Here is a 20,230-nt window from a genome sequence, read left to right on the forward strand (position 1 = left end):
AGATCATATGTTGATGGAAAGATGCTTGGTTATGAAGCCACTTCAAACAGCATGAATCTATTCTCCTGGGTGTCAAATAATTCATATGCATTCTAGCCTTTCTTAGAATATTTTAGAGGGATTGTTTGCTCAAAATTTCTGTGTCTGCCTTCTGCAAGTATATTCATATTTCTATAGAGTTCAGGGTTTCTTCACTTCTGAGATAGCACTTCTAAGCTGAGGTGGGGCAGGTACTCTCTGGGTATGCGCGCGCCGCTCCTCCACCGAGGGGGAGGGGGGGAATGCGACGTGCCTGCGCAAGAGCCACAGCGCCCGACGGCAGTTGAGCACATGCGCGGGGTTGGGGGTGGTGAAGTTGTGTGGAAGGAGGCGGTTCCATCGTAACGGGAAGGGTGGTGCGCCGTGGCGGTGCCTGTTTGTTCTCGGCGGCCGAGGCTAGGCTCGCTCAGGGCCGTGGAGGCGGCGTGACAATGGCATACTTCGCGGAGAGCTTCTGGGTAAGGAAGTGTCGCGGGCCGGTTCCTCCGTGTCACGAGTGGGACGGGCAGGGCGCAGTGCAGCGCAGCCGGCGTACTTTCCGCAGGAGCAACCTCGACTCTTGCGTCACCTTGGGGACTGGGTTTGGGCCTTGCAGCGGGGAGTGTGGCGGAGGGACGGTGGCCGCTGTTCACTCCGCGGCACTCTGTGACTCCTTCGGTGGCCTCCTGCGCCTGCCGCACCTAGCCCCTCCTCGGCCAGGCTGGGCCGTGGGGGAAGCGCCCATTAGGGAGAAACGATGTCGGAGAGGGTTTGCTGGCCCAAGGGATGTGCCGATATGAGCGGGACACCATTCAGTAGGGGGTCTTACACTTGAAGCCACTGTGGTGTGTAGATAGAGCTTCTACTGCAGTCTGATCTCTCTTAAGCCTCCCATACAATGCAGTTGTTTGGGGAAACGCCACACTAACTGTAACAATTTACAGTTATATCATGTCGAAGCAAAACTGCGTCTCGGAGCTTTATACTTCTGTACCGACAACTCAGTTCTATCTGCATGACAGAAGGTACAGCCTGAACAGCAGACAGCTAAAGAAACTACAGACTTTCCAGTCTATTTTAGAAACATAAGTCGTCAGTCATTTCTGTGCAAATATTTATATTTTTACTTAGATTATACATGGAGGAAAAACCTAAAATCTGGATTTGGATTATTGATCCTTGCATGAAATGGAACTTGTTTTCGTTGTGACTGTAGTTTGTCTGAAATATTAAAGTAAGGGTTCTTGTTAGTTATTTCCATTATACATAGCTAGGTTTTGTCACTTTGAGTACACTCATACTGGTACAGTACATTAAAAAGTATTCATTATCTTTGACTTACTGTTTTCTTAGCACTATTTGGGAAGTGTTGCATAAGCTTTGACATAAGTTTGATTTTTTTTTTTTTTTTTTTTTTTTTAAAGCTGACTGGTGCAGGCATACTCTTGTTAATTGTGAGTCTTTTAAACCACTTCTAAGCCAGTCAGTATAATTGCTGTAGATTAATTTGGTTCAACTGTTGGAAGTTCTATATATAGCTGATACTGGTCTCTGTGTAATGCTGTGCATGGTAAGTCTGGAAGTTCTGGGATATAAAAATATGTGTTTAAATTGGTTTTTATTTTGTCTTTTTAATTGCTGGTATTACCTGTAGATTTTTGAGAAATGGTTGTGAGGAAGATTCTTTTCTTTTCAAGTTCTTTTGTAACACGTGTCTGTGTCCAGAGTTAATTACTTTAGCTTTGTGAACAAGCTCACTCTAACAAGCATAAGACACATTCTCATATGCACTTATGTGATATGAGTGATAATGAAACTTGTCATGTTTCCACCTGGAGTTCCATTCATGTGTTTATACAGTGCTACTCTTCTGCTTGGCATACAGTTGGATGCTCTGTTTCAAGAGAGCTGTTGCGCAATATTTGCTCAGTCTCTTCCCTTTGTGTGTATTTAGCAGGAGTTGGCAATTTTTCATCTTTTTGTTCAAAAAATATTTTTAATTATCTAGGTATAGATAAAATGTCTGTTTTCCTTCATATGCATAGAGCTTCTCTGGAGATGATATTTAATTTATTGAAGCTGGAAGAAGAAAACTGAAATTGCCAGGTCGACAATACAAATGAACAAACAATAATGACTGGTATATGTCTTTCTAAGTTTGTGGGTAAAGAGAAGATTGGTTTTGGTTAATATTTGAAACTTTCATTTTAGAATTACAGCAATGTACACCCAGTTTCTATTGTTGCACTAAAATTTGTAAATAATTAATAAATAGGGTATCTTTTAAGCAGCGTAAATCAAATCTTGTAGTTGTTAAAAAGTTGTACCTAGTTGCAGCAAATACTTTATTTTACCTTTATGAGGGAGTTGTGCATATTGGTGCAACTCTGGAACAACTCTAAAATTTTCTTGATACAGACACTTTTTCTACCAAAAGGACTTTTATGCCATTATCATTTATCTGTATTAGTATTCTTGCATGCATGATCTGTTGGCCAGGACTGTGTGTGGTTTTTTCATATCTGACAGAATAGTTTGGGTAGTATTTTTAAGTGTAAATCTAGCTGTAGGACAGCTTCTCTGGAGCTGACCAAAACAAGGGTTAAATGATACAAATTTTTCACTTCTCACCCCAGAAACTGAAGCAAGTAACTATTTCTCACATTAATTCTTTTCTAGACATTTCCTATTTAGTGTTCATTTAACAAGAGGGACTGGCTTTTCTGGTCACATTTTATTGATATATCATGCTTGCTGTAGGCAGCTGTAAGGTTGAACTAGGATTTGGAAAGTTAATTTGGAGATCATCCAGTTTTCATTTTATGACACTTTGAAGTAAATTAGGAACCTAAACTTTTTATGATTCTTACCACTTCCAAACATTGCAGTTGGAATGTTTGTCTACCTGTTTCCTGGAGAATAAGTTGTGGGCTTGGTAGGCTATTTTAAAAAGAGGAATAAGCAGGTTATGACTTAAAACCTATACTTGATTATAAATTATTTTTCAGTCTGATTTCTTCAGTGTAACATGCTGATTAAAGGGTTGAATGGGGTGAAGGATGATTGTGAATGCTTAACCAGTGCTAACTCACATTATAAAAGCATAGGTTGAAATGATGGTAATTCACTTATTGTCAAATTTTTCTTTACTTGCTGAACTTGGGGGGGAAACACCAAACTGCCTGAACTTCTCTCATTAAAGTTTTGCAGTCTGACCAAAGACCAAGGACCATGAAGCTGATCAGAGGGCTGGAGCACCTCTGCTGTGGAGACAGACTGAGAGAGTTGGGGTTGTTCAGCCTGGAGAAGAGAAGCATCTTCTAGTGCCTAAAGGGGCTCCAGGAGAGCTGGAGAGGGACTCTTCACAAGGGTCTGGAGTGACAGGACAAAGGGGAATAATGGCTTCACACTGACAGAAGGCAGGGTTAGATTAGATGTTAGGAAGAAATTCTTTACTGTGAGAGTGGTGAGGCATTGGAACAGATTGCCCAGAGAAGCTGTGGATGCCCCATCCCTGGAAGTGTTCAAGGCCAGGCTGGATGGGGCTCTGAGCAACCTGGTATAGTGGAAGGTGTCCCTGCATGTGGCAGGGAGTTGGAACTAGATGGTCTTCAAGGTCCCTTCCAACCCAAACCTTTCTAGGATTCTATGAAAATCAGAATGTATTGGAGAATTGCATGTTCCTTTTATTGTTTTATCTACTCTGTTTTTCTGTGCAATCAGTATTTGCAGCTGTCTGCCTTCTCACACTAGCTCAAGAAGTAGTATGCATCTAACGATTCATGGGAAATTTAGAATCATCTTAATAGTTGAGAAACACTTGTTTACCTTGGGTAAAATGAGGTTGCTATAATAGAGAGTATTAACTTTTTACATGAATAGATGTTAATCTTGAATGGTTTTGGTCTAAGGTACACTGAGCTTTCACTTATATAATTAGAAACATGGAGAATAAATACTGCTACAGATTGCCTGGAAATTCCAGGCTATTTTACCAAATATAAGTTTTAAATTCAGAATCATCTTTTATATGCAACACAAACTTATTCTTAAAATTTTCCAAAATCTTTTAAGTAGTTTAGTAAAACAGTTTCTGTAATCTCTTTCCTGTTACGCAGAAGTCGTGGAAATGCTGAACTCTGATTTCACAGTTGCTGACAGGGTTACTTTAATTTCCATGAGAAAATTATTACAGTTAGTTCTCAATGAAGGAAAATGGAAGGACTGTCTGCCCTCTCTTTCCATTACAATTTATTTTGTCTGCAAAGTTGGTCAGTAATGCTTCATTGTAGGTTTATGCAAGTGAAGTGTTTACTTGTATTTGAAATCTTGTTTCCTCTTATGATTTGCTGTCAGGAGATGTCTCTACTATATGTACGGAAGAACTCTCTTACAGCAGTGTAAAAGGGGAAACCTCAACAAGAACAGAAGAGCTCTTTTGTTAGCTCTAGGGAAAAAGGAGAAAACTGCTAATGAACTTCAAAGTAATTAAATGGAACTTATATGGGGAGGGAACTGCTTACATTTTGCATTTTCACACACAGTTTTACAGTTGTTTTCTGTTGAGTAATGATGAGATCATCCTCAACATATGGCATTTTACCCTTTATTCTTTGGGCTGTCATCCTCCTCCTTGCAATGAGCTGGTGTCCTTTAGTCATGCTTACTTAACCCTGACTATGCGGTATACAACATAAACTATATGTATCTTAAGTTCATACAATTTCATACTATAAAGACTAATTGGTACAATAGTTAGGGATATTTTTCCTAATGGTTTTTATTTTTAACTAGGCTGGTATTGGGCTTTTTGTGATCCCAGCTATTACTGTTGCCATAAGGAAGGAGCAGGTAAAAACAAATAATGAAGAAAAGTTAACTAGACATACAATTTGCATGTACAGTTTCATACAATGTATATCAGGAGGAGCAGTCTTGAGGTTAAAAAAACACAGAGTGGTGATGGCTGATGTTCATGTAGATTATACATAACTTGTTTTTTGTAACTTAAATTACCTTTTTTCCTCTCAACTGCAGCATGCATCTCTGTCTTTATCCTAAATAGTCTTAACTGCTGCTCAGTGTATGAATTGTTTGAACTACTCTTCATGAAATTAACTACTAAATAATGTAGTTGTGGATAGTCCATATGGCAGAAAAATGTATGCTCTCTGCACTGAGATACCATACTTTGACGTAGGTATGTATATGTTTTCAAATACAAGCAGAAGTTAATGTAATTTATAGAACTGTCATCAGGTTAATCATCAGTACTCCTGATCTTATAACTTGTAAATAACTGAACAATTTTGAAATCCAGGTGCTTATACTCATAGGTGGAGCCTGATATTGGTAAGGTTGACTGCACTTATGTCTTGGTTCTGGCCAGGACTGGATTAATTTTTGCAGTAACCAGGAGGGGGCATGGGTGGGACACAGAGGTTATTCTATACCACCTCACGTCATTGCTGGGGGTGGGAGAAGGGAGTCTCTTCCAGGGAGAAGGGGTCTCTCCTGGTCGGGGTAGCATGACTGGTCTGGTAGGGCTCTGCAGTGAGCATTGTGTGTGAATAACTCTGTCTCTTTTGTACACTTCTGTTATTAATATTGTTGCTGCTACTGTTTGTTTTCTTATCTCATTGCTGTTTTCAGTAAATTGTTCTTATCTCAACCTGTGATCTTTGCCTTTTGTGCCTCCAGTTCTCTTCTCCCACTGCAGGGTGAAGAGGGGTCACGAGCTAGCAACAGCGTGGTTTGGAGAGTCTCATTGGGAGCACTGAATTGGGGAGTACCATTCCTAAACCACAACAGCCTTATTTGGCACCCAATGTGTGGCATGAAGGGTTGAGATAACAACAGATCTGCCCAGAGCAGGTTGGAAACAAATTTGATCTAAGCATTTGCTGTATTAGGTACAAAGCCACTGGTCACAATGTTGCTTGGTCTGTTCATCTGGGTATGGTACCTAACCCTGTATATGTTCCCACATGTGCTCCTCCCAATGTTCTTTTTCAGAGCAGGGAGGGGAATCAGGATTGCTTTGTTGCTGTACTGTGTGATATCAGCTTATGACATGATAACATCAAAGGGCAGTGAGGGTCATTTGGGATGTGTATTCAGTGTTGTTCTCCTACCCTTACCTCAGGCGTGACCTTTGGGAGTCCATTAATAATAGTACCCAGCCTGTGGGGGGAACAGGGGAAGATGTTTTTCCCCAGCTTTTCACCCCCTTTTCCTCCTTCAGGCCTGTTACAACAGCTTTTGAGAATTTCGAATTCCCTTTGGATGTTAAGGAAAGCATGTTCTTATTGCTATGTCTGCCAGGTCTCCTCAGTGCAGTCCACACCATGTTTAGAGTTGCGAAAGAGATTTCTAGAAAGGCCTTTCAGAGATCTGCTCTGAGGGAGGATAGTTATGAGTGGCATGGAATGTGGGAGGACGTGGGCCAGTTTTTGGCGAAATTCTCTGCTCCAATGGTTTGGAAGTTCACCCCTGAACAACTACAGGACCCTGTTAAAGTGATAAAATATGTGGGAGAAAAATGCTGTGGCAGCTCCAGAGAGGCATAAAGTTATGCAACATGCTGGGCCCTGGCTACTATTTATTGGACACTGCTCATCACTAGACAGCACCCTCAGGGGGAGGAGGAGGAAAGCAGACCAACAGGCACCTTGGCCACTCAAACTGCAGCTGAACCAGAGGAACAACTCGCCAGTAGCACTCACCCCTATACAGAAGAAGAAATCCAAGACCAAATCAGTTTGCATAATGAGGGATGAAAAGGAAGCAGGGCCCTCACAACAGGAGGAAGAGGCAGGGCCAGAGATAATCACCTGATCTCCAGGTGAACTTCGAGATATGCAAAAAGATTTCAGCTGTCATCTGGGTGAGCCCCTGGTGACCTGGTGTGATAGACTGAATGTCTTAAACATTGTCAAAATCATAGAAAGACTTTTTGTCAAACTGCAAAGAACCAGCTGCCTCTCTGGGACCACTGAAGCACCCCCACCTCCCGAAGATGAAGATGCCTCCTGACTGGAATTTGGACCGGGACTGGGAACTTGAGATAAGACTATTGTCAAATTATCTCAGGTCTGAGGAGAAGTGAACAAGGGTCATGGGGTGGTGGAGGTGAAGGGTTTTGGATGTATGATGGTGAAATCTCTCCACACCAAACCAAAGGAGTAAACCCCCCTGCTCTGGGAAGACCACGTACACACGGGACATTCACGTGAGAGGCAGCTGAGAAGGGGTCATAAACCATCAAAGACCCCCAAAATGCTCCCCCTCTCTCCTCCCCCGAATTCCTGAGACCTTCCACCACCAGAGGACTGCACGTGATCCAAGTTATGCAACAAATCCGGAATCTGTCACTAGAGACTGCAAAGCTTACTCCCCCCTTCCCCCCCAGGGAGGTTCCTGGGCATCTCCTGAATGTATATTAATCCATTGGACTCTATGTTTTGTGAGACCCTCACCACCAAGAAGACCAGCTGAACAGAACCCCACAGGATGCCACTGAGTTCCATAGAATGGTGATACATTTTCTATTTTAATCTCTTTGTCACTCTCTTTCTTTCCCCCCTCCTTTTCCTATTTCTTTCTATCTCTCTTTCTCTACCTCACATTTACTGTTAAATAAAATCCATATTATTGACTTTGGCATTTGGTCTCGTTTGCACCTTAATTCGGGCAGAGGCATTTCTAATAATTTTAATAACCAGATCATAACATCTGGCTACTCTGATGCTGGGATATCGTGGCCCACGATATGAAACTAGATGGTAGTGAAGCCAAGCAACTGCGATCCCTGTCCCAGGATGTGGGCATTGGCAAGGGGATTGGGAAGAGGACAAAGTCAGCCTCTGGAGGCAGCTCCTGTCAAGTGTGAGGGAAAAGCATTCTCTCAAGGATGACCTAGCAGTGCGTCCAGGCAGGTCGAACACCATGGAGAAAGGTATCCAGTACGTGAGAGAAATAGCTGTGCTGGAGATAATCTATAGGGATTCAAATAATGAGCAGTCCCCTGTAGATCCAGATGAGGTTCAGTGTACACAATCCATGTGGTGGGAGTTTGTATGGAGTATGCCATCATTGTATGTCAACTCATTGGCATTGCTGTCAATGAAAGAAGAACAAACAGTGCTTCAGGTACCTGATTCTGGCGATATGAAGATCATCTTTTTTTCCTCCCTATTGATCTGGGCCTCGGCTGTGGAAAGACTGTCCAAGACTGCAGACAGATTCAAAAGGCTCGAGCAAGCTAGAGAGGAAATGTCCCATGCCCTGTCAGTATGGACCAGAGTCTCTGCTATTGGGAGCAAATGCTCCTCTGCTCGAGAGAGAGGGTACACACCACAAGCTAACCACTGTTTTTACCTGCATGACCACAGAGAGGACATGAGGAAGTGGGATGGAAAACCCACCTCTGCCCTAGCAACACGGGTATGTGAGTTGAAAGGAAGAACCACAACAGGAAATTCTTCAAGGATAAATGCCACTCCAGTTTCCAGTGGGCAAGTCCTCAGACAGAATAGGAGGGCTGATGTTCCTTTTGATCCTCTTGAAGGGAGTTCCAATTCATATTTACGAGAAGTGAGCAACGAGTACTATGACCAGAACTAGAGGGGCCCTGCCTCCAGACAGATGGAGGAAAGGGACAGTCGGATCTATTGGACTGTGTGGATCCAATGGCCTGGCACATCAGACCCACAAGAGTATAAGGCTTTAGTTGACACCGGCGCACAATGTACCCTGATGCCATCAAGATATGTAGGGGCAGAATCCATCTCTATTTCTGGGGTGACAGGGGGATCCCAACAACTGACTGTACTGGAAGCTGAAGCGAGCCTGACTGGGAATGAATGGCAAAAACACCCCTTTGTGATCAACCCAGAGGCCTTGTGTATCTTTGGCATAGATTACCTCAGGAGAGGGTATTTCAAGGACCCAAAAGGCCATTGTTAGGCTTTTGAGATAGCTGCTGTGGAGACAGAGGAAATTAGACTGTTGAATACCTTGCCTGGCCTCTCAAAAGACACCTCTGCTGAGGGTCAAAGAACAACAGCTACCACCACAGTGCACCATCAACAATACCGCACCAACTAGGACTCTGTGACCCCCATCCATGAGATAATTTGTGAACTGGAGAGCCAGGGAGTGGTCAGCAAGACTCTAATAGTCCTATATGAGCAGTGCGCAAGTCCAATGGAGAGTGGAGACTGATGGTAGATTATCATGGCCTGAACAAAGTCACACCACCACTAAGTGCTGCCGTGCTGGACATGCTGGAACTTCAGTACGAACTGGAGTCCAAAACTGCAAAGTGGTGCCACCATCAATATTGCTGAATTGTGGCAAGACATCGCTGCCCAGGTAGAGAAGTTGGCTGTAAAAGTACGTCATGTAGATGCACACGTATCCAAGAGTGGGGTTACTGACAAACATGGCAACAATGGACAGGCGGATCGAGCTGCCAAGATTAAAGTGTCTCAGGTGGATCTGGACTGGCAACATAAGGGTGAATTATTTCTGGCTCAGTGGGCCCATGATGCCTCAGGTCATTGGGGAAGAGATGGGCAGGAGAGCAATGGATAGTTTGACAGGAAAATTCTTATGGTAGCAATGTTGTTATGCCGTGGCTTGCCTCGCCTTCCTTTCATTTATTGTTGCTTTCTTCTGTTTGGGGGGGAAGGTCACCATGGTGCCAGAGATGATAAGCTGGCTGAGTTTATTAATCAGTTTTTAGGGCAGTGTCTCAGTTTTAATTGTGAAATATGCCTTACTGATTGGAAAGTGTTTTAAACTTTAAAAGTAAAGAATAGACAAAGGGGAGTTACCTATGAGAAGGAAGAAGTTAGTGATTTTTACCAGTTTTACAAAACCAAGAGAAATATCCCTGATATATGAAGAATCGAAGAGGTGCGAATTTTACTTCATGGGAAATAATGAAAAATATGAGGGAATGAAGAGGGAATACAGTATTAAGTATGCATTAAATAAGATGAGAAGTGAAAGAACACCCATAGAAATCTAGAGAATAAATGGCTTTAAATATAGTCTAGAAATATGTGATCAAAGAGTTGTCATTCAAAGGGTAGTTTGTTTTACATATAAGAGATTGAAGAGAACTAATAGCAATTGGTAAAAAAGCCGAAGCATTAGAAATCATTTACTTCATGAAACTTGATCAGTTATTAAAATGCATAGGTTCTATATTCTGTAATTGTTTTAACATGTTATGTTTCATAGTTCTGCTTTCTTTTTGTTATTAATCTTTAGGGGGAAAGGAACAATGGCTTTGATGTCCTCTATCACAACATGAAACATGGACACTTGTCAACAAAAGACTTGGCAGAATTTATAAGAGAAAGGTAAGTATTCATCCTTGCTAATCCTGGTTCTTTAATATACCTTTTGTGGTTTTTATTTAAGTTTATCATTATGTATTACAGTAACATGCAAAACAAAAATTGGCAAGCATTTTAAAATCTCATGTCCTATGAGAACATTTAGGTTTATTCCATTCGCTGAGAACTGAATAGTGATTTCTAAGTCACTGAACAGTGATTTCTAATAACAAGCTTCTAATTTTTAGGTTTGAATTAAAAAACAAGAGTAAAAAGCCAGAAATGTCACAGTTTATTTAAATTAATCGCAATTTTTCATTGTGTTTGGAAGAAAAACAATAAGTTAAGTAGAAAAAATTTGACCACAGATATAGAATTAGGGTATTAACAAGTTCTAATATGATCTTAAAAATTATCCTTCTTGATTAAGGTATTGAGAAACTAGGTTGGTTAAAGAAAAGGGAATGATATCTATGGACAAGAAAATAATTTGCAAAAAATAACCCAGGTTGTTCTTTATGGTATGGAAAGGACAACTGAAATCTGCAAATGTGACAACTTCCTAAACAGATGTTCTTTATAGAAGATGACTGCTGCTGCTACTTTGAACATAAGAATTTCTGTTCTGGATGAAATTAATGATACGTCCACTTCAGAATTTTGTCTTATTTAGTTACTGATACCAGATGATGGATGGAAAAAACTTGCAAGAGGCTAATTGAGGACCTGTTTCAATGAATGTTTCTTGCAGTAAAAGCTGTCAAAATAACCAACTTTTGTTTTCTGAAATTTTTCATCAAAATTTCAGTTTTAGCCCAAAATAGACCTCGATGAAGAATTTTTTAAAAAAATTTCCACAAAATGTAACTATCATGGGTCTGGCAGGTACTCAGTGACACTGACATTTGCATAGTTTCTGAGTTGAAATGGAGACAATGACAAAAATCTTTCCACTAAGTGAAATAGGTGAATTCCAGAGGCCATATGTGATGGGCAGTCTCCTATTGGAAGAACAACACAAACCAAGGAATGTTGTTTCAAGAATCCCTGTGTTGCCTAAAGAGACCACGGAGAAAAAGAATCCAGGTCAATTTAGTGTATAAGACAAGATAAAAAAAACGGGTTCTTTAATCAGGCCTCAGACCCAGGGGAATACACACGACGCACGCGCACCCAGACAGTGGTTCTATGATTTTATAATAAGGTCCATCCAATCCCAGATCTATCCACCCCCCGCTTCTGCCCCCCGATACGCCCCTGTGTCTGGGGGCGTGTGGGACCCCTTCTTCCACATCTTCATCTTCTTCAAAGCACGTACAGTCCTTGGAGTTCCTCCAAAGTTCTGGGCTTGAAGGTTGCTGCGTCTGTGTGATAACTCCTGGTCCAGGCCTAGGGTGCGATGTTCTTAAACAGACGTGTTTTTCTGCAATTCTACCTTGAAAAGAAGACTAAACGCACTAAGGGAATTTAGAGGGATTGATATGAAATGGGGTAACAGGGTTGGGTATGTGTAAACTGCTATGTTAAGGGTAAGGGATACAATACAGCTACATTAAAATGTACATTTACTACACAACTACTACTGAAATCTACAAAAGTTAAAAAATCCAAAAAGCTCTGAGGCATCATGATTCCAGAGAACACATTATGAAACCAGACAGGTGTTCGGATTTAGTTGAGGGGCATTATGCTCTTGATGCTTAGTATGAAATGTTTAGGGCTTCACAGGCTGCTAAAAATGGTATATTTTTTTAAACTGCTTTTAATATTGACTGTTAAAAAACTTTGCCTTGTGTTATCTTTGTGTATGCCTGGATCTTTCCTTTAAAACCTGCTTTAATTCTTGGAATCAGTCTTTTTTTTAAATATATGTATATAGTAATAAGTCATAGACTTAAGCTGTACATCACCTGGACACATGTAATTTTATTAGTTTTATATCCATTGTGTTTTGATTTATCTCCATATTTAGATCAGAAGTTTGCTTGTTCACTCTTCTTCTTATCTCTGTTACATTGTATTCTTTGGGCATGCTCCATTTTATTAATACTGATCCTGAGGTTAAAGGTCTTATGTAAATGGGTAAAAATAACTTGATTCTATATCTGTCTTGGATTCTGTTTTATTATCATGACATAAATAAAACTTGACAGTTCATTCTATGCAAAATTACTAGCAAAAAGAATGTGGCATTCTAGTTTATTTTTCATTCCATCAGTTTCTTCAAATGAAATTTTAAATGAGATGTGCCTTTACAATCAATAGATATGTGGACCTTTCTCCACATATTAAAAGTGTTTTAACTGAAGCTTCTGAGAGATCAAGAAATGTAGTTTTTCTTCTTGTGAATAGATCAGGACATGCCAGAGATGTTTAGCCAGCCATCAGCCATCTTATCTACAGCATTTTTTGTCAAATATATGAAAAATTTTAGTTCTAGTTAACACACTGAGATTCACTAGAATTTTAGCACTAAATTTTAATTTATTTGACAAGGCTTCAGTATACTTCCTTAAGAACAACTTACCCTGGAATTGGAAAATATCTCTGTGATGCAGACCCGCAGCAATAAGTTCAGTCCTTTCCAGTGAGCTTCTCTCCATCAGATATTAAACATGATATCTGATCTGTTCTGTTGTGTCTTCAGCTCTGCTTCATCCATCTAGGTATGCCAGGCTGCCATAAAAAAAAAATTTTGAATGGCAAATAGATGCTTCTTTTCAAGTTAAGGTTTCATTGCTGATCAATCTGTCTAAGCTAGTGGTACCTTGTGGCATATAGTTTGTAGTTTCAAAGAAATAGATGGAATTTTAATATTTGGTGCCCATATCTAGGCAGTGACATCCTTCCACTACCATTGTGAGGTTATTGCAGTATGTCAGTCTTATTTCCCAGAAAATAAATATGGTTCAGTAGCACACATTTATTCATGTGGGTCAAATTCTTGATCTCAAAGAGTTTGTATTGGGCAGTGCTTGAACAGTGTTTTGCAACAGTCTGATTGTCTTGACTGTATTGTTTTGCATTTTTGTTTATTGCAAAGAAATGAAGAGATATTGCTCACAGTTATCTGTTCCCCTCCTGTAGTCTGAATATTATTGTACAGTATTCTTTTCTGCTAGAAATATGTAAGTGGGTGAGCAATGAGGAATCTCCTAGATCTAGTGTTTTTATGCACTACTTAAACCTCATTTTCTGAGCTCTTCTCTATGAAAACTAAACTTGCGTATATTTGCAATTTCTTCATATCTGCCCTTCCATTCCTTCTGAACATATTGGCCAGTTTTATTCAGATATGGAGATAGAGGAGAGTGTAAACTGAAAATTGCTTGCTGAGTAAAGAAGACACATCTGAGTTAGTGATTATACTTACAAAACATTGGAGTACTGTCAAACAGTATATACAGTTGTCAGCTGGTCAGTCAGCATTGCTGAAGTCTCCAGAAGAATAACCAAAATATTTGCTTTATTTTAAAGGAGTGGCATGCAAGAGAGGAAAGATAGTTGAGTATATTTGGATGTACAGACTGCTTAGGGCACAAAGGACATGTCTGTATGAAATCTGAAAAAAACCTCCTGGATATCCCTAGAAGGAGCAGGTTTCCCCTTTGGCTGTGTTCAGTTAATCAATACCAATTCAGTTTTTAACTGTGGTGTTTCACTTTTTCATTTTTGAGTGTTTGTTAGTAGTCTAGTACTAAAAGAACTGAGGAACATTTGGATCTATAGTTCTTTAGTGCCTTTTGTCCAGATATTCTGCTACCGTAATTGGGAAAGACTTAGTCAGTATTTATTGCTTTCTAGGAGGTTCAGATATGCCTCCTGAAAGAGTGAATTTTGTGACAGGCAATCTGCTCAATGTTGGGGCAGAATATCTGTCTACTAAAATATAGGTATCTTTGTTCTATTCTTGATAAAGCATGTAGAAATTATGTTTTAGGAGTTAAAAGGAGTTAACATATAAGAAGACTGGGATTCCCTTGCAGTGTTTTTTTGTTCTTGTTGTTGTTTTTTTTCTTTAAATACTTGGAAGATTTTGTAGGTAAACTGTCTTGTGTGCATTTAGCACCTAAAATGTTTATGTGTAAGAAACCACTGTGCTCAACTAGGAACTGAATAGGTATTGTTGGCTTTTGTGCAGAAGTCTTTCAAACATTTTTTTGCACCAGTTGTTTATAAGCATCATAAAAAAGAAAGTCCTTGATCAGAAGAAATTAGCAATGCACATATTCATTTCAATTTAAATGCTTAACAGATTCCAAATACAGATTTTCAAATCAGTGAAAATTAATTTACTCAGATGTTCATACTGTGTTACCAGTACATCAGAATGCTCTGGGAAGTCAGTTGATAAAACAAATGTAGATATACATGCCAGACTGGTCAGCAAGCGTGTGTTTTGCTTGTTAGTCTTTTGAATTGTTGTATGAGGATAATATGTAGTAAGTTAGGGAACTCCAGTTTTGTGGAGATTGCTACAAAGAAAGGTGTGGATTTTGGTCAAAAATCTTGTGTAAAAAAAAAAAGCATTGAGTTCTCAAATCTACAAAAAAATTGATAGAAACTGCTGATAATTAATCAAAATATATTGCTCATCATAGTAATTAAAAAAAGTTTTCTCAGTTGTTGTAGTTTAAGCCCAATGGCCACTAAGCACCATGCAGCTGCTCACTCAACCCCTCCCCCCCAGTGGAATGGGGAGGAGAATCAAAAGTAAAACTTGTAGGTTGAGATAAGAACAGTTTAATAAGGGGAAACAAAGTAAAATATAATTATAGTAACCAATGATAATTATGATAAAAGGGAAAGGAAAAAAACCAAATTATGCACAATATAATTGCTCACCACCTGTGGACAGATGCTAGACCCCGTTACCAAACCCAGATCAACCCCCATTCTGGGTAACTCCCCCCAGTTTATATACTGAGCATGATGTTCTATGGTGTGGAATATCCTTTTGCCCATTTCAGATCTCCTGTCCTGGCTATTCTCCTTCCCAGTTTTTCTTTTGTGCACCTCCTGATTGGCAGAGCATGAGACACAAAAAAAAAATAAAATTCCTTGATTTAGGCTAACTATGATTTAGCAATAATCAAAACATCAGTGGATTAACAACATTTTTCCCATTCCAAACACAGCACTGTACCAGCTACTGAGAAGAAATGAACTCTATCCCATCTGAAACTAGGACAATATCTACCCCTTATTCCATGCCATTTACGTCATGCCAGGTCTCACACTTCCCAGTGCCCCATCACCTTCTCTATGTATCTATTTTGATATACATGCAGACATCATTCCCTCAGTCTATGGAACACCTCTGTCAAATGTTCATAAAATGTCCACAAAAATGTTTATTGAATTCATTTAGTCCATGACTTTGTCCTCCATCCTTGATAACAGTCTTTCAAGCAGGAAAGATGGTGTGAGGTGTTGGATTGTTGCATGCTGTACATTTGAGTCAGTTCTGATTCCAGTACTGCTGGTGGTCTAGTGGTTAGGATGCGGCGCTTTCACCGCCGCGGCCCGGGTTCGGGTCCCGGTCAGAGGAGTCCCCCGGGTAGATGGAGCTCGTTAGCCCTGTAAGGCCATCCATCTAAGAGAAGGTCACTCTAAACAAACCTACGTCCTGAGGACCTCACTGCCACCGTCCAAGCTTGCTCGGCCCCGGCAGATGAACCTTAGGATTAAAGGGTGGGCTCAGCTCAGCGCACACTGTGTCTCACCTAAAAAAATCCACTGCGCAGGCTCGAAGGGCAAAGACCCTTCCCAAATCTTCGTTCGCGAAGACTGGCCATACATACATACTGCTGCTTGTTCAGTTTTATCAAAGTTCATTTGTCATTGGTGGAAGTGCAACGATCAGAGGGAAGTCAGGCTCAGATCCCCAGAATGCTTGTGGTTAAGATCGATGCTGTGAGGTGCTCAGGGAGGTGACACACACGTAACCACCATAGAGGTCGTAATACACGGTGTTAGATAGTTATTAACATCATACAATTTAATTCATTGGCTATTCTCACCCAAAATCAAATCCCCTTGAGGCACACACTGGACTTCCTCGTCCTCTCACGTTATTGAGAGGCAATTGAATGCGCCTTTAACCCACACTGTGCTAACCAGAGGAGACCCCTCCTGAAAAGATGGGGGAAGCAACAAAAGCAGTGCCGCAAGCATTTGATGAAATAGAAGTTGAGGTTCCACCTGAGAAATATCAAGTCCAAGCTGTTAAACAATTTGAACCACTAAGGGGTAACTTGTCCAGAGAAATTCCTTTTGGAGCTTGTGTTGTTTTCTTTTTCTAGTGTGGTGGGGAAAAAAAAGTGGTTTTCCCCCTGGAGTTAAAAAAATGGTAACCCCCGAGGGGGTGGTGTCTCTCTTGGTGTTGACCCAATCAGCGCTCCTGCAAAATTTAAACATATCACAGCAGATCGGAAAAGAAGGGTGATGAGGTGGTTGAAGAGGAGAGTGGCCATGTTGTGAAGCCACGAGGAAGGGGCAGGAGCCCCACTGGGGGGCCACAGCCCCCCAGCCCCCGGCTGGCAGTTGCAGAAACTCGGAAACAGTGTTAAACTGGACCGAGGTCTGTAACTGAGAAGCTGGGAGTTTTTCTCCACTGTGAGTGGGCAACAGGAGCGGCGGCAGGAGCAGCAGTGAGCAAAGAACTGTGGCAGAAAGCCAAGAGATAAGAAGAAGCAGCAGAAAGAACATGCAACTAAGCAGAGAGACAGAGATCTCTAATGGAGAGAGAGAGAGAGAACTAAGCTCTACAGACAGAGTTTTGGGGTAAGAACTGAACCAAAAACCCCCAAAACCTCTTTTGAGACACCTCCTAGAGAGGAGGGGTGGTGGACTCCCACATGAGGGGAGTCTTGGAATGCAGCAGTACTGGAGAGAGGAGCTGAGAAACTCAAGATGTCCTGGAAGCTGGACCGGGATGGCCAGATGGAATGCAGGGGAAGTGACCTTGCCGCCCCCCCCCCCGCTGCTGTTGCCAAGCTGGCAGCCTGAGACAGAGCACAGGAGCTCTGGTAGAACTCCTGAGGCAAAGGCTTTCAACTGAAAGCTGCCTGAGACGTTCTGACTCAGGGGTGAACCCCCTGAGGAAAGGGACTGTCACGAAGACCCCTGCACTTCGTGATATGACGTGGTGAAGTGAGCCTGTACCTGCAACCGCAGTCCACGAAAGAGAAATCTTCACTTGGAGTCGAAGGGCTGAGAGGGGCGAGAGGAGACCCCCTTGTGTGTATTGGAAAGAGATCCAGCTACAGCTGCTGCATTGAGGAGGAGAGACTGCTGCCTTGAACGTGGAAAGTGTCTTTTCCTTCTTCCCTCCTGGACTTTTATTGGAGGGAGAAGAGATTTGATCCATTGTAAATATTGCTTTATCATAGGAAAGATAATTAGGATTGTATATATGTAATGATTGTAATATAATTCCCTTTCTCCCATATTGAGTCTTGTGCTTTGTCTGGAAAACCCCTCTCACACTGGGGTGAGTTGTGGGAGGGGGGCTTGGACTCGGGAATTGGATTTTGGGGGTCTCAAACCACTACGTCTAGGAAAGATGCTAGTACTCCCCCAGGGAAGATCAAAGGAACCAGTTGAGTGGGGTAACTGCCAGTGGATTTACATGAGAAAGCTCACATAAAACAGCCAAAAGATGTAATAATCATTTTTCCCTCAGGCCCTTTTAACTTTTTGGTTACTTTTGTGGTAGACACAGGAACTGAATCAACAGAGATGGATTGTTCCTTCTTTTTAATAATTGGTCTGTAGTAGGCTGAATTTTCACCTGCCAACAGGTGAGATCGAGCTGCGTGGAACCAATGGAACTTTTAACTGCCCCCATAATTGCTTGTATTATCAATTTATTAATGTTTATGATTTGTTTGTGTTGTCATCAAGAGCGACTTGTTAGGAGACAAAAATATTAGTAGGGTTATATAAGACAGACCATTTTATGTATTGTTAGTTTGATTTTTGCTGAGTTCATTTTGTCTTTTTACTAGAAAAAAAAGAATGGCATGGGAAAAACTTTTACTTTTGTCTTATGGATGTATAATTTTGTTTCAACCAATTGAGAATTAGAAAATTCAATCAAGTTTAGCCTGAGAATTGGTACAAGAATTTTTTTCATATTTGGAATCATACAAATATGTATTAACCTTCCTAGTTCTGCTTCAGAAGGTTTTAGACTTATTATGATTTGGCTAAATTTTTAAATAATCTTAACAAAACAAAAGGCTACATGGGAAATGGTTGAGTCCCCCTTCCTAAACCAGAAGGAGGGACAGCCATTGATTGCAGTGGGACATGGATAAAATACAGAAAAGCCTTTTACCAACTCTTAAGCAACTCCACCTGTAACCAAATATGTCATCAATCATTAGACATTCCAAATTAATTTAGAGACTTGTATTCCCACTTGAACGTCTGATGAGCTATTGGGTTTTCTACCACGTGTCCTAAGAGAGTATTTTAACTTTACCTCACTTCTTTTGTCTATTCTAATCAATATGGTAACTACATTCTACACCTGTTGCCTAAAATCAGCTCTTAAAAGAAACCTCTGAGTCTCAATTTGTGAGTTTTAGGAGGCAGGCATTCTTTATTACGACACGCTGCATGATCACAGCACGCCGGGTGCCCTGGTAATCAGTTTGCCAAAGTGCATGCAGGGGGATTTTCACTACAGCTTATATGTCAACATTACATGATTATTCGTTTTTCATTCCCCACGTTCCTGTTACATATTCATGACATTTCCCAACACCTATTAGCATATATACATATCCTTATAAGGTCTCTGAAAGGCTTCACTGAGGATCTCTAGTGGTCATCTGTGTCTGGAGCCCCCCAAAGTTTTAAGTGACTGCCTATGAACTTCTTTAAGACAATACACCTGGTTATAGAGTAACTTGATGTTGCTTGGCTAGCTGCCTCAGTTACCTTCTTCATTGTTTCTTTGCTTGGTTAGTTCCTTTAAATCACTTGGCTCAGCTATATGTAGTTTCTATGGTACATTCCGCTGCAAAAACTATTAGTTCTTGTTACATGTCAAAACTCAGATATCACACCACACATACTTCTCAGTTGTGGGTGCAATTTACTGTGGCAGCAACTGTAAAGGAATATGATTAGGGCAATTTGCCTACTGAAATTTAAAAAAAGAAGGAAAAAAGCAACCTGGGATAATACAACTAAATTTGAAAGGGAATTTTCATTTATGACCCCACCAACAGTAAAGCCACAGTTATTGTTTTGTGTCACAATTAAATCACAACATAGCTGTACTCTGTCTCCTGGAGAATAGAGTATGGGCCTGATATAAGGATGTGTTTGCATAAGAACCTTCTTTATGAGAACTTTTTGTATTTTGTATAAGAACCTTGTATGCATAGATAGCCTAGTTGAAGATACTATTACCAGGGATGTATTGAATTCCAAAATCCCTAACTAATAGGGCTCCTTGTCAATCACCTATTAAGGTAGCAAAGCACCATATGTACTAAAAGTTAATTTTTCATGGTATAATTCTATGGCTAATTTCAAGCCCCAAATGTACTTAATGGACACCTGGACCTGCAAGACGAGCAGCTATACTGCACCACTTGGGGATGTTCCTAACTCACTAAGGTGCGGGATAGTACTCCCATCCATTTGCCCAAATTGCGTCTTTCATTATTCATTAGCGGGAAGGATACATCGGAATCTAAGTTCTCCTGAACAAAGCCGAGAATGGATCAATAATATATGTGATTATTATACGGTGGGGCAAAAAAAAGCTTTGGGGTTTAAAATAATTTTTATGCCTTCTATAGTTAGCACACAACACCAATGGGCCTTGGAAAATATTACAT

The 20,230-nt window shown here is 40.7% G+C and overlaps 1 protein-coding gene across 1 annotated transcript in view; it reads left to right on the forward strand.

Moving 5' to 3' along the window:
• The first annotated feature begins 464 nt into the window (after nt 1–464).
• Nucleotides 465–20,230, forward strand: part of LOC116779979 (F-BAR domain only protein 2-like) — a 214,269-nt gene continuing 194,503 nt past the window's right edge. The window contains exons 1-2 of the mRNA XM_032674481.1: nt 465–497; nt 10,300–10,391. Of these exons, the coding sequence (XP_032530372.1) occupies nt 471–497; nt 10,300–10,391 (119 nt within the window). The 5' untranslated portion in view covers nt 465–470. The remainder of the gene's footprint in view (nt 498–10,299; nt 10,392–20,230) is intronic.

This window comes from Chiroxiphia lanceolata, chromosome W (genome assembly GCF_009829145.1).
Source record: "Chiroxiphia lanceolata isolate bChiLan1 chromosome W, bChiLan1.pri, whole genome shotgun sequence".
Lineage (NCBI taxonomy): Eukaryota > Metazoa > Chordata > Aves > Passeriformes > Pipridae > Chiroxiphia > Chiroxiphia lanceolata.